The 13,212-nt window shown below is 34.7% G+C and overlaps 1 protein-coding gene across 2 annotated transcripts in view; it reads left to right on the top strand.

The window, feature by feature from the left end:
• The window catches only part of LOC125649771 (mitogen-activated protein kinase kinase kinase 11-like), a 51,582-nt gene that overhangs the window by 6,619 nt on the left and 31,751 nt on the right, over positions 1–13,212 (top strand). Inside the window, exon 1 of one of the 2 annotated variants that reach the window (XM_048877516.2) lies at positions 2,571–2,727. The exons of the other annotated variant lie outside the window; for it this stretch is intronic. Coding sequence (XP_048733473.1) covers positions 2,694–2,727 — 34 coding nt within the window. The 5' untranslated portion in view covers positions 2,571–2,693. Of the gene's footprint in view, positions 1–2,570; positions 2,728–13,212 lie in introns of those variants that run through there. 2 annotated transcript variants of the gene reach the window in all.

Here is a 13,212-nt window from a genome sequence, read left to right as displayed (position 1 = left end):
AGTGATTTCAAGGGAAATGTTGCATTATTGTTGTGTCGACCTGTGGTTTTTAAGATTGGGACTTTGTATTAATTTTGTCTATAAACAAAACATCAAGTTTTTTTTTTATGTATATATATATAGACTGTAGCATAAAGTTCTTTAATTCACTACATTCAAGCGATTAAAAACTGGAAATGCTGAGAACTTAATGCAAAAGTGACACTAAATGCAGACGAGTAGTAGATATCCTAATATGGACTTGGTCCACTGTGCTGTGAGCAGTGGTGAGGGGACTGAGACAGATTATTTAACTTCATGCTGGTACATGCATGTTTGTTCATAAATGCATACTCCAGCAAAAGTAATTTTACAACCTTTAAGTTTTTAATGTAAACCAGAAACAAGCTGATAAACTGCCAAGAAAAAAAAATTAGGTATTGAAGATCGGATGTGAGTTAGCAGATTTCTATTCCGCTTTTATCACTCAGTCAATTGCATGTAAAGGAGGCTACCAGGAGTTCAAGAAACGACTTTCTGTTGTTTTAATAGGGCTTTATACGAATAATATTATAAGCATATAGATGCAAGTATGCCAAACATTTCAGGATAAAGTCAGTGTAACTCAGACCTTGGATTTTAGGGCAAATTTAACTGTTATCTCAATAATGCAAATTACTACATGTTTCATAGTAGTGGATTATATTTTAAAAATTTGAAATAAAACTGATATAGAAATTGAATTGTAACAATATGAGATGACATTTGGAGGAATAGTGTATACATAATCGTGCAGGATTGTAGTTTATAGCAATAGCAGTAAACATATACTTCAAGCACTTTAAAATAGGAAAAAATGGGTCAGTGTCAGTTTCTGCAGATCGCCTGCCATTTTCACTGGCCCACAATGTACCTGATTACAAAGCTTAGGTTAATTTACCCTCCCGGTGAAAACAGAGTAAATGCACTGGGAAAGTACAGTCAAGTGTGAAGAAGTTGTACTGTGTGAAATGATCACTAATCAATTGACTTGTCAATGAACTATTATGGTGATAAATCATATCTTATTTTCACTTGAGTAAATTTAATGGTACCCTGATGCTAAGTGTCAACAAATTGTAAAGAGATGTATAATTAATTGTTGGAAGTTTTTGATGTTTAATTCATACTACTGCACTCTGTGAATGATGATAAGTAAGTTTAAGTCTGATTTTTCTTACAAAGTGAACATCTGTTAATTTGAATGTGTTTATTATAATTAAACAAAATGATTCATGTCTTCAGTCTAATTTTTTAAAGAAATCCACAGCACATATTCTGTATATTTTTGTTCATTTGTGCAGGTGTATATCTTTTGATTGAAATTGATTTATGGAATGGTTTTAGGAGATTGAGAAAGCTAACTTGTTCATCTGTTCATAGGAGGTGTAGAATTTATTTTATTGAAAACATCCATACAGCTTCACTGCTTATCCCAAAGGCTCTAGAGTAGACAGGTGGTACATTTTGAATGCAAATGAAGTACTAATATATGTGATATTGTGATATAAGAAGCAAGCTTTGATTATTGTGAGAGAAAGAAATTATTAGTAAATATGTCAGATTTGTTATACAGTTTTGATTCACACACACACATACACCAATCCCCCCCCCCCCCCCCCAAAAAAAAAACCCCAAAAAACAACAAAAAACCAGGAACTGTCTTAATAGGGCTTTATTATCAATAGCTATTGCATTCCTAACACTATCCAGCCATTTGATTTTGATGAATTAAGTTGAATTCAGTTTCTTAAGACACTGCTTTATCGTTTCAGTCCTACTTTGTTTATACATTTGGATGGGGGCCTCCGTGGCCGAGTGGTTAGAATATCGCGCTCAAAATCACATGGCCTCTCACCTCTGTCGGCGCGGGTTCGAATCCCGCTCGCGCCGGTAAGTGAGAAAATATCCCACTTTACTTTCGGAAGGTCGGTGGTCTCTAATCCCAGGTACATTGTATAGATCTGGGTTCTCTCTTCCACCAATAAAAAAACTGGGCACCACCATATAACTGAAAAATTGTTGAGTGTGGCGGAAAACATTAATCAATCAATCATGTGCTTGTTTGAATATGAATGATTTCATGGCCCTTTTGTAGATTGTAATTGGTTGGACTTGAATTGTGATATCCACCTTGTTCATAGTGATGTCAATATCATTATTAAAATACAAAAATTGACTTTTGGTGGGGTTGATGAATAATTTAAAACATTGAAACCAGCTACTAGAACCTAGTCTTTCGTTTACAGCTAGAGTGCAAGACCTTGTGAGATGTTATTAGAGGTGCGAGTTTTCATTTTTAAATGTTGCATTTACCTCAGTGGAAAGGTGAACTTTGTAACATTCTAATTTTTCTAGTTTGTTGGTCAATGTTGGTTCTCAGCTAATCAGAAATCTAGGGATTAATTATTAAATCATATATTAAATGGAAAAGCTTGATATAGACTGAGGGGAAGTGTATATTAACCAAAGCGAAAGTCAGTACATGTAATTGTTTACATATGTATTATATTATTATAGTAACATTTATATTCCTAAATTTACTAGATATGATCATCCCAAGAAAAGTTGAAAGATCTAACTTGTCTTTGTGACATCACAATGCCAATAGTATAATCGGTTGCAGCTGATATGCATGCAGCGCAGTGAATGGCAGCATCGCTAACTTAGGGTAGATGTATCAATTTCAACCATGCCATGGTCAACTCTGTAAGTTTATAATACTGTGATAAACTGCTGGTATTGAGCAAACAAAGAAAACAAAGTTTACAAATTGACTTGATGTGCAATTGAGATGCTTAAAATGTAAGGTTATTTTTTGCTGATGTAGTATGACCTTGGTAGTGAAGTAGTAGTGATTTACCCCCTTCACAACAAGGAAATTTTGTTTAACAATCATAGGAATGATGGGAGTAAAAATAGCAACAATAAGAAGCAACACAGAGAAACCCAGAAAAGAAGATGTACACAATGAGTACACAAAATGTGAAGGAGGAGATGTTCTGGATCACTCCCCTAGTATCTGACAAAGAATGGGCTCTCTCTGTCAAAAATAATTATGCTGCAAATGGGTTTTTTTCTTGCCGAAGAGTGATATTTTTGATTGTACTATGTGATGATGGACGGACTCCCCTTTAATCTGTTTATTATTACCCATAGGTGGTCTTCATTAATTATTGCTTGTATTGATTTGAGGTGTACACTTTATAGTGCTCACATGGATTTCATGTATTCAGCTTCCACCCTTTTACTATAACCACTTCTGAGAAAAGTTGCACTTCATTTCATTTAGTTTGTTAACTACAGGACAATTAATGGACACTTGGATATCTATCTGCTTGTCTAGTTTTTCCATCCATTTGTCTGCCTTTTCATCAGGATGGAACTCCTTTTACACAATGATTAGAAATTCTTGGAAATATTCCTGACAGTGAGATGAAACACATGCTTGAATTGAAGGTCATATCCAAGGTCAAGGTTATAGCAGGCAACTCCCTTAGTTTAGAGATATAAAACCACACCATCTCTTGTCCTATGAATTATTAATCTTAAAAAATAATGACATATTATAGATTGATTGATTGATTGAATATGAATAACATCCCTCTCAAGAATATTTCACTGATATGGAGACATCAACATTGCCGATATTATAGATGGTTTTTTAAACTGTTGATGATATATTATTGTCATACAACTTGTAAGGTAAATTGAGGGATTGTGGACAAAGCATTAAAGTTTATGAATAGATGATTATTTGAAATTCAGTGTGCTCATTGGCAAAGGCAAGCCTAGTTGAAAGAAATTTGAAATTGAAGTATGGGCTTGCATTTTGTGTTTTCCCGGGATTCTTCTAAGCATCGTTGTGAACCTAGTGTTTGCTTTACACCTGGGAAGCTATAAGCTGAGAGCCCTACTTATGCCATGGCTGCTTCAAACCTAAGACATCATTCACATTATAGGCTGAGTTCAATCATCAACTATAGTAACTAAAGTTGAACCAAAGTAAGTTCAATCGTCAACCATAGTAGTTGTTACGTGTAAGTTGACTTTCGAAACTTCATTGCGCATGCCTAGCTTGCTTGCGGAACTTCAGTACGCATGTCTAGTTGCTAAAGTCCAACCACTTTGGAAGCACAGGTTGCTGTGTGGTAGACCAGACATGTGCAGTGACACCCCTTCCAGTTTCGACCAAAGGCAGTTCGATCGCAGTATGGTTCAACTCTAGTTACTATAGTTCATGATCAAACTAGGCCATAGGTAGTAATTGCTCCATCACCAAAAGCTTGGCATTTATAAGTTAGAATCACAGGTGAGGTCACATATGACTTTTAAGTAACGGAGGCATTGGCATATTAAAGAACTTGTACTGTTACGGCCCTGAGCGCTAAACATAGGTCTAAATTTGTGGTACTTCACCTACAGCTCACAGGTGACCTCTCAATGTGAGTGAAAACAGTTTGATGTAGAACAAACACATAATCAATCAAACATTCACTTAAGCCAAGAGGAATTATTTGTGTTACTTATTCCAGCCTTGAAAAATTAAGGTATGTAGGCAGGAAAAACATTTTTTTCATCAAAACATTTTATTATCAACTTCTATGAATGCAAGGATTTGATATAAAGTCGTTTATGATTAGAATTTAAAAGTATAATTTCTTTACTCAGAATAAACAAAAAATTCAAGTTTTGACATTTTAAAGAATTGTCCTTAGATCCTGTTAGTGAATTTATTTCTGCTTAATGTGGGTGGCAGACAGCAGGAAATTCTTCATCCTTATGACAACCCTCACATAATGGGAGGACATGCACAAAGGAGTAATAATATGTCATCATAATGACTGACTTCCTTTTGAAAATAAATATCAGCATTATGTGTATATTCCTTTTAAATCAAATTGCTAAAGCTGCGTACAGCGACTACAGCCTAGCAGGTTAATGTGTTGATTGCTGATCTGTAGTGTGTCTGTTCAAGTCTAGAAGGAGTTTTAATTTTTCCCCCCAGATTTTCTACTTTTCAATTTCAAAATGTTGTTGTACATATCATTCACTTTCCAACCATGTCAGATTTATCTGATGTGTCGTCGTCCCCCCCCCCCCCCCCCCCCCCCCCCCCATTAAGTCTTGTGAAATCACTCCCATGTAACATCAACATATGCATTACTGTATTTAGTATGTGGTCTATTAGCCGCAGCAACAGATTTTAAATTTGTAACCTTTAGGCCAGTTCACTGGTTTTTCATGATTTGACCCAAAGGTCTGATTTATATATTCTTACTATTCAGAGCTGGAAACATGAAGTTTTTTCCCTTTTTGGTGGGAACATTTGTTTAATGTCAGTTGGGTAACACGTTATATTGTGCGTATATGTTGATATTTTAACAGCGAATCATTATCTATTAGATAGATTAAAAAGCTTATCATGCTCATGTTATCCAATTAAGTAGACTAGTGATTTTGACTTGAAACAAAACTTATGTAAACGAAATACTGAGCGCTTGGCGAAGGAGCAATCACTACCTATGTAAATGTCTACAGAATTAAGTAATGTACGTACTACCTGTATGTAAATATCTACAGAATTAAGCAATGTATGTTGCATCTCATGGGGATCTGGGTTAGAATAGGTCCTCAGTATCCCTTGCTTGTCGTAAGAAGTGACTAAATGGGGCGGTCCTTCGGATGAGACCGCAAAAACCGAGGTCCCGTGTCACAGCAGGTGTGGCACAATAAAGATCCTTCCCTACTCAAAGGCGGTAAGCGCCGAGCATAGGCCTAAATTTTGCAGCCCTTCGCCGGCAATGGTGACATCTCCATGTGAGTGAAATATTCTCGAGAGGGACGTTAAACAATATACATGTACAATCAATCTGAATCAATCAAGACCCCCTACCTGAAAAGTTGGTAGTTATAATTTTGTTGCCACGGTATTGTAGTATGATTTAATATGTCTATGATTTGAAGCGCTGAAATGCCTCCCACACCTTGGGCTGTGACTGTGACATCACAGTTTTACAATCTTGGTTTTAATTAATTGTTATTAAAGAGGAATAACACATCAATTCATCATAAAATGCTGATTTCTTTTGAAAAATAAATGTTAGACCACACCAAATAGTAAAATAGTTCTTCGGATTTTCAAACAAAAAAAATGAGGCGAGAGGGCGAAATTATTTCACAAATATTATTTTTTATTTTGGAAATTAAAAATTAAGATGCAAGCGAATACAATAAATATAAATAATTTTAATTGAATTAGGTGTGCTTTAAAAAGCAAGCGCTTAAAAATAAAAGATCTAAAATCATCATATATCATTTGTTTACCACATGAACTTAATATTTTTCAACATTGTTGATATAGTTTACAATAGATAAGTATTTCAGGTTTCAAAGACTTTATTTTCTTCATATCCAATACATGTACTTTGCAACATTAACTGATAAGGTCTTTTTAAAGAATTTTACTTTAGTTTCATTACTACAAACTTTCAATTCAGATCTATGCATATTGCTTAAGGGACATGTCCAGTTTTGAAATCTCCAATGCATTGCTTTTAGTATTTTCTTGAATTTTAATAGAACACACATAATAAATAATCACCAAATCTTTTGTGAATTTGTCGTTAACTGTTGGTCCGGTTTAGAATAGTCATCAGTCATCAATACCCCTTGCTTGTCGTAAGAGGCGAATAAATGGGGCGGTCCTTCGGATGAGACTGCAAAAATTGAGACCCAATTGTCACAGCAGGTGTGGCATGATAAAAATCCTTCCCTGCTCAAAGCGCCAAGCATAGGCCTAAATTTTGCAGCCCTTCACCAGCAATGATAACGTCTTCATGTGGAGTAAAATATTCTCAAGAGAGACTTTAAACAATATATATAATCAATCATTCAATCGTATGCTTTGAATAGCGCTTCAAAATTTTCATTGGCTTCCATTTCGATTGCAGTATAAGGAACAACTTCCAATCCAGTGTTATGAAGTATCGTACATATTAAGATAGACATCATGAATAACTTAAAACACTGTATTACACTGTTCGGAAATTTCTCGAGAGCCCGTGATTCTGTCATTTGTCAGCCACATGCATCAAAGTTGTTTGTGCGTTTGTTGTTAAAAGTCGAAAATATTTTACGCAGATATTTTTGGACATGCGGGCGGATATTATTTTTTGATAATATTATAATTTGGATTTATTACAAATAGAAGCAGGGTATCCGATGAACTAGATCACAAATTGTCATGGCCTTAGCAATGTATTCCTTCTCCTAGCTTTTAAAGTTTGTTGCAAATTGTTGCATAGTGGTAATTACTAATTAATGGCTCATTGGTTTGCTGCCAATCTGTAGATCCTTTATTTCTATCTCTCGGGGTTTTTCAAATTCATTTTCCTGAGTAACCTTTTACTTTCTACTGAAACTTCATTTTTTTACTGAAAATTCTAAAATCGGTAAATATTTAAGTTTTTAGTTTCAAAATATGATTATACATATCCTCCACTTTCACGTAGCAGTTTTCTCTGGTGTGTTTTTCCTCCTTAAATTATTGAAGAGCCTCTTGGAGGGAAAGATGTAGCATAAATGAGTTTTACTGAACACATTACTGTATGGTATCTTGAGAAAAAAAATTTCTTCAAATAATTTGGTCTGATAGAAGTATTATGGCCAAAAGCTTACTGTGAATTGTAAATATTTTCTTTGTTGCTTTAATGTGTGTTACGAATTATATATGCTGCATGTGCATGTACATTTATTAAAAGTTGGTAATAGAATGGGGGAAAATGGTAGCTAAAATTAAATATATGTCTTATTTTTCAGTTTTAGAAATGGTAACTTGGGTCTAAATCTTCAACAATCTTCCTTTAGGATTTTGCACCAACAAAGCTGCTTTGCAACATTTGTTTTCTTAATAGTATACATTTTATCCAAGAGTTCTGAAATTTATTTATGGTTTTGAAGTTTTAATTCTTCTCAGCCTGCACCGCGGTGGTCTTAAGAGTGTTAGAGCGTTCGCCTCGCATGTGGAAGGCTGGGGTTCAAATCATGGCCACGACATTATACCCAAGTCATGAAAACAGGTAGTGACAATTCCATCGTCAAACGCTTGGCATCAGGCGTGAATGTCATGGGTCCTCGGAGATGACCTTAAAAACGCATGCCCCATGTCACAGTAGATGTGGCATGCTAAAGTACCCTCACTGCTCAATGGCGGTAAGCACCAAGCAAAGGTCTAAAGTTGAAGTTTTTCACCGGTCTTGGTGATGTCTCCGTATGAGTGAAAATTTTTCAAGAGAGACGTTAACAAGATACAATCAATCAATCAATTTTTCTCTCCCTCAGTGAAGCTGCATGTAGAATATTTACATGATGTAAAGTTAAGAAATTTATTTCAGTCACTCCCATCATCATGATCATGGAACATTCTAAGTAATTGATTGATTAGGCATATATTTTTTAATTGCTAAGTTGCATTAACAAATAAAGTTTGGGCACTTACTCAACTGCATTTTGAGGGGTTAATGGAATGCAATCATTTACTATATACATTGTCTCTTATCAAGTAATGAAATCTTGAGAGATAATTTACCTCTTGTTTTACAACATTGTTTTCCCATATCTTAAATTCAGATAGCATCATAGCAAGACATCATGTGTTAATCAGAGCTGATCACTGCTTCCTTAGTACATGTATTTTCTGTCAGGCTTTCTATTTTGTTAGCTTTTATTCTGTGTTACATACATCTATGACTCAAAAGACTTGCACACTGTATTTTAAGCTCATCTCTGCATTACACATCTATACACAATGTGTTAACAATTACATCAATATTATTTTAGGACATCATGCTGGGACACTGAAAATAAAGATATGATTTTGTCTGATATTATAATTGTGAAATGGTGGGTTAAAATTGCAGGTGTCCTGCTTAACTTTAATGAAATATATACAATAGTCAGAAAATCGTGTGGGTAATTTTCATCTAATCACCTGGGCCCTCAACAAGTGCACTGGACCTCGGATGAGTGTCTAGATTACGTTTCAGTGGTAGTTCCGGGTGTATTGTTGGCCTGCATTATATATCAATTTTAAAGAGACATGATTGATTTTTATCTGAGTGTTGATTTAGTAGGTCAAGTTTGAAGATGATCTAAGGATCATGTCAGCAGGTATTTTTAATTCACTTGGAAAACCTGATGGACAATGTGTGTGTATATGTGCATATGGCAACACCTTGAATGATAACTCTATAGGTCTCATTCTCTATCAGATTTTTCGGCCAATTAAGACCAACCAAATTATCTATAAAAGTGCATGAAATTTGATATGCGCTTGAGTTTTGCAAGACAGCTGTTTCACTCAAAGTTTGTGCAAATAAATTATTGTACATTATGGAAGATATTAATAACAATGAATGATCTTCAGTAGAGAACTATTTGTATTTCCATGCGCTTCATGAAAAGTATCCAGTGTGAAATGTTGCAGTACATACCCTCGTGTATATTTTGTAAAAAAAAGTTGGATTTATTTAGAACTTATATTTACATTGTACATTTTATTTCTGTCAGAATTAATTACCAAACGTGAAAATAGACATATAATATTTATCAAGATTCATATGCACATTGTGTACAATTGCAGCGTGTTCACATAAGCAACTGGCTTTAATTACAATTTGTAAAGAAATATCAAAAGCAAACACAATCAAAATGTTGTACTATACCAGTTACTGTTGCAGGGCTTTCACATATTCACATCAGGAGGGGGGAATGCATTCTTTTTCATTTAAATAGAAAATGTCATGTGATTGCCATTGACATTTCTGTATAATGAGGACAGCTAGTAGCAATCATATAAAAGATTTCCATATTAGAAAGAAATTCAGACCTTTAACATGTTGAGAGTGACATAGTCTTTAATCAAACAAAAGTTATATGGTTTGTGAGTTGACTGAGGCCTGATACTCTATAGATTCATAGACTGCTACAATACATGAATAAACTCTGCTTATAATTGCCTTTTTTGTCTATGGTGGAGATTGACAGTCAGTGAAGAGGGAACCAATAAATAGATGCACAGAGAACCAAGAAATTGAGAACACTTGCATTAGGAAGCTGTTACTTTTATGTTTTACCACAGGGAAGTGGCATTTATGATTTGTATGATAAGATTGTACGATTTTGTATCAGAAGTTTTAGGTCACTGGACCTATCACTATTTGTTTTCCTCATCCGTTTTGCATCAGTTTTAAAATTTGGCCAATTAGTCAAGGGGAACAAAAAAATGTGCATTTTATGGACTTTGCCTCCCTAGGGCCTAAGGGGATGTGGCCAAAACCATGCTTATTAATGTAATTTCAAATATCTTTACTCCTGTAGCAGTCAAACTGTTGGGATGAAAAGCGATAAGTCTGTTACCTATAAAACTGTGAAATTCTTGACACCTTGGTTCAGGCCTTAGTGTGGGGCTAAGTTGCAGGTCAAATGTTAAAAATGCATTATATCTATAAAAATCTTCTCTACTTCTGGACATCAAGCACTCAAACTGTTTGCATGATTAGAATGAACAATGAGCCAAAATCTGTAAGTTCATGACCCCAGGGTGCAGGGTTTCATATTTATCAAATGACCCAGGGTGAAGCTATATGTTGGTCATATATTAAAAATACATCATTATATCTTAGAAAATCTTCATAACTTCAATACATCAAGGAGGCAAAGTGTATACATGGTTATTATGAATGGGCGTTTCATGCAAGAATTGTTTCATACCGTTTTGTGCAAGTGATGAAGTAGCACACTCCAGGATCTGTTTATTTTAGATCTTCTTTATGCTCTTGGACATCAAGCAGGCAAACTGTTTGCACAACTTACATTGAGCAATGAGCCCTATTTGAAAAAAAATTCATTTGCTCTTTTAGAACTCAAATAGAAAATCTCATTGTGATAAAACTAAATCTCCTGTTAAAAGTATTCTAAATTAATCAATTGTGTATGATAGTCAAACCAATATATCTATCATCAGGTAAATCAATCTAATTAAAATTAGATCATATGATCCGCTCATCCACCATTGCTACACATAGCTATGTAGTGATAGTAGATGAGTGGATGATACTAGCTAGGATCTAATTTTAATTAGATTGCTGGTAAATAGTATTTTAATGGAGAAGTATAAAAAGCACAATGATTTCTAAAGATGATGTGCATATAAGCATGAACTCATTTGATAGTTTGGATTCCTTATATAGTAATGCCTTACATTTTATATATCATCTTTGACCTAAATTGTGATCTTGACCTTGAAGTTTGACCCCCAAATTCCAAAACTTTCAACTTTGCTCACAATTTTTGAATAGTGAATGACTTAATTCATAAGTCAAATATATTGCATTCCTTAATTGTGACAAAACCTTTTTTTTTTCACCAAGTTCTAACCTTGTGACCTTGATCTTCTCCAAATCAGCAAGGTCATGTTATTCATATTGGTGTTTAAGGCATTCCCATGTTATGTGAATTCATGTTCAGTTGTGATCCTTTGGGGCTAGGTTGGGGCCACAATATGGGGTCAAATTTTTTTCGGAATTCCTGGGAATAAAAATTAAAAAAATTCTTTTGAAAATCACAACAGTGGAACTCCGACAGGGCTAGGTGACTTCAAGGAGCGATATGGCCCATGGGCCTTTTGTTATCTGACTTTTAAAATTTTCTTCAAAATAGTAGGGCTTGATGTTTGTTTCAGTGGAGCGAAGGATGCAATCACATAGAACACACTTCCAATGTTGGTTGATGCAGATAATTTAATGTGATATCAATTAGTTCGTTATTTATTGGAGCATGATTAATAAAAAATAGATGATAACTAAGTATCTTTATATTGGTAAATATTAGTGGTAAAGTTTAGTTAATATATATAATTTATCCACATTTAGTTAAGTGGTTCGATAATGGACAGCACATTCACTGGTTGAGTGTGTGGCCCTGGGTTCAAGTCCACAGATTGCCAACTATTTTTCTGAATTACCACAGGTGTTTCAGTGTACTCTATACACAAATTTTAACGAGGTAAATTTTTTTTCAAAAACACCCAATAGAAATAGTGATTGTGTACATTTATCCATGCTCTGCAAAAATAGCAGCTAGGGTATCGAACATATAGAGAGAAACGACCAGAAAGCATAATGATAAAAAATAAACCAATGCTATCATTGCTTAGAAAACTTCAATTACGTATATATTCCATGGAATGAAGATGATGCAGGAGATAGATTAAACTCTCACAGAAGCCACTGAAACCATTAAAGATAATGAGATAGAACACAGATTATGTGACAAGAGTGCATCACTCAAGAAACCATTGATATAAGTGCGAAACACAGATGTCAACTCAGATACAGTTAAAGTTTGGCACCCTGAGCTAATATTGTTCCAGACACAATAAAAAAGGGAGGGGAGGGCCCTGCAAATCTTGGTTCTTTTGCCAGAATATTGATGTAAAACTATCATAGATGTAACATGATGGCATATATCAGAGGTTTTAGACTAGTGTTGTTTATGGCATGCCAATAAAATTTACAGTAGAGGGAATAAAGACATTTCCAGCATATTTTTCATGTAATAAGAAGCTCATTTTTGTATCTGGTTGCAATATTTAGGGTATGTATTGGTCCTAATATGGAGGCCTAAGATGTTGAATCATGATTCAACTAGTGTTTCTCTCCTTTTTTTTAATTCTTGAAATTTTAGTATTTTGTTAACTTTAATTTTTAGCTCAACTGAGCCGAAGGACCAAGTGAGCTTTTCTGATCAAAATTTGTCCGTTAATGTCGGTGTCGGCATAAGCTTTTCACATTTTCATCTTCTGCTCCGGAACCACTGGGCCAATTTCAACCAAACTTGGCACAAAACATCCTTGGGTGAAGGGCTTTCAGATTTGTTCAAATGAAGGGCCATGATCCCTTCAAAGGGGAGATAATCACAAAATGCAAAAATAGGGTGGGGTCATTAAAAAAATTTCTTCTCAAGAACCACTGGGCCAGAGGAGCTGAAATTCACATGAAAGCTTCCTGACATAGTGCAGATTCAAGATTATTAGAATCATGACACCTGAGGGTAGGATGGGGCCACAATAGCAGATCAAAGTTTTACTTACAAATATATAGGGAAAATCTTTAAAAATCTTCTCAAGAAACA

Source organism: Ostrea edulis, chromosome 5 (assembly GCF_947568905.1).
Source record: "Ostrea edulis chromosome 5, xbOstEdul1.1, whole genome shotgun sequence".
NCBI classification, from domain to species: domain Eukaryota; kingdom Metazoa; phylum Mollusca; class Bivalvia; order Ostreida; family Ostreidae; genus Ostrea; species Ostrea edulis.
Note: the sequence above shows the minus strand (reverse complement) of the source record. Positions and strands in the feature narration are given on the sequence as shown.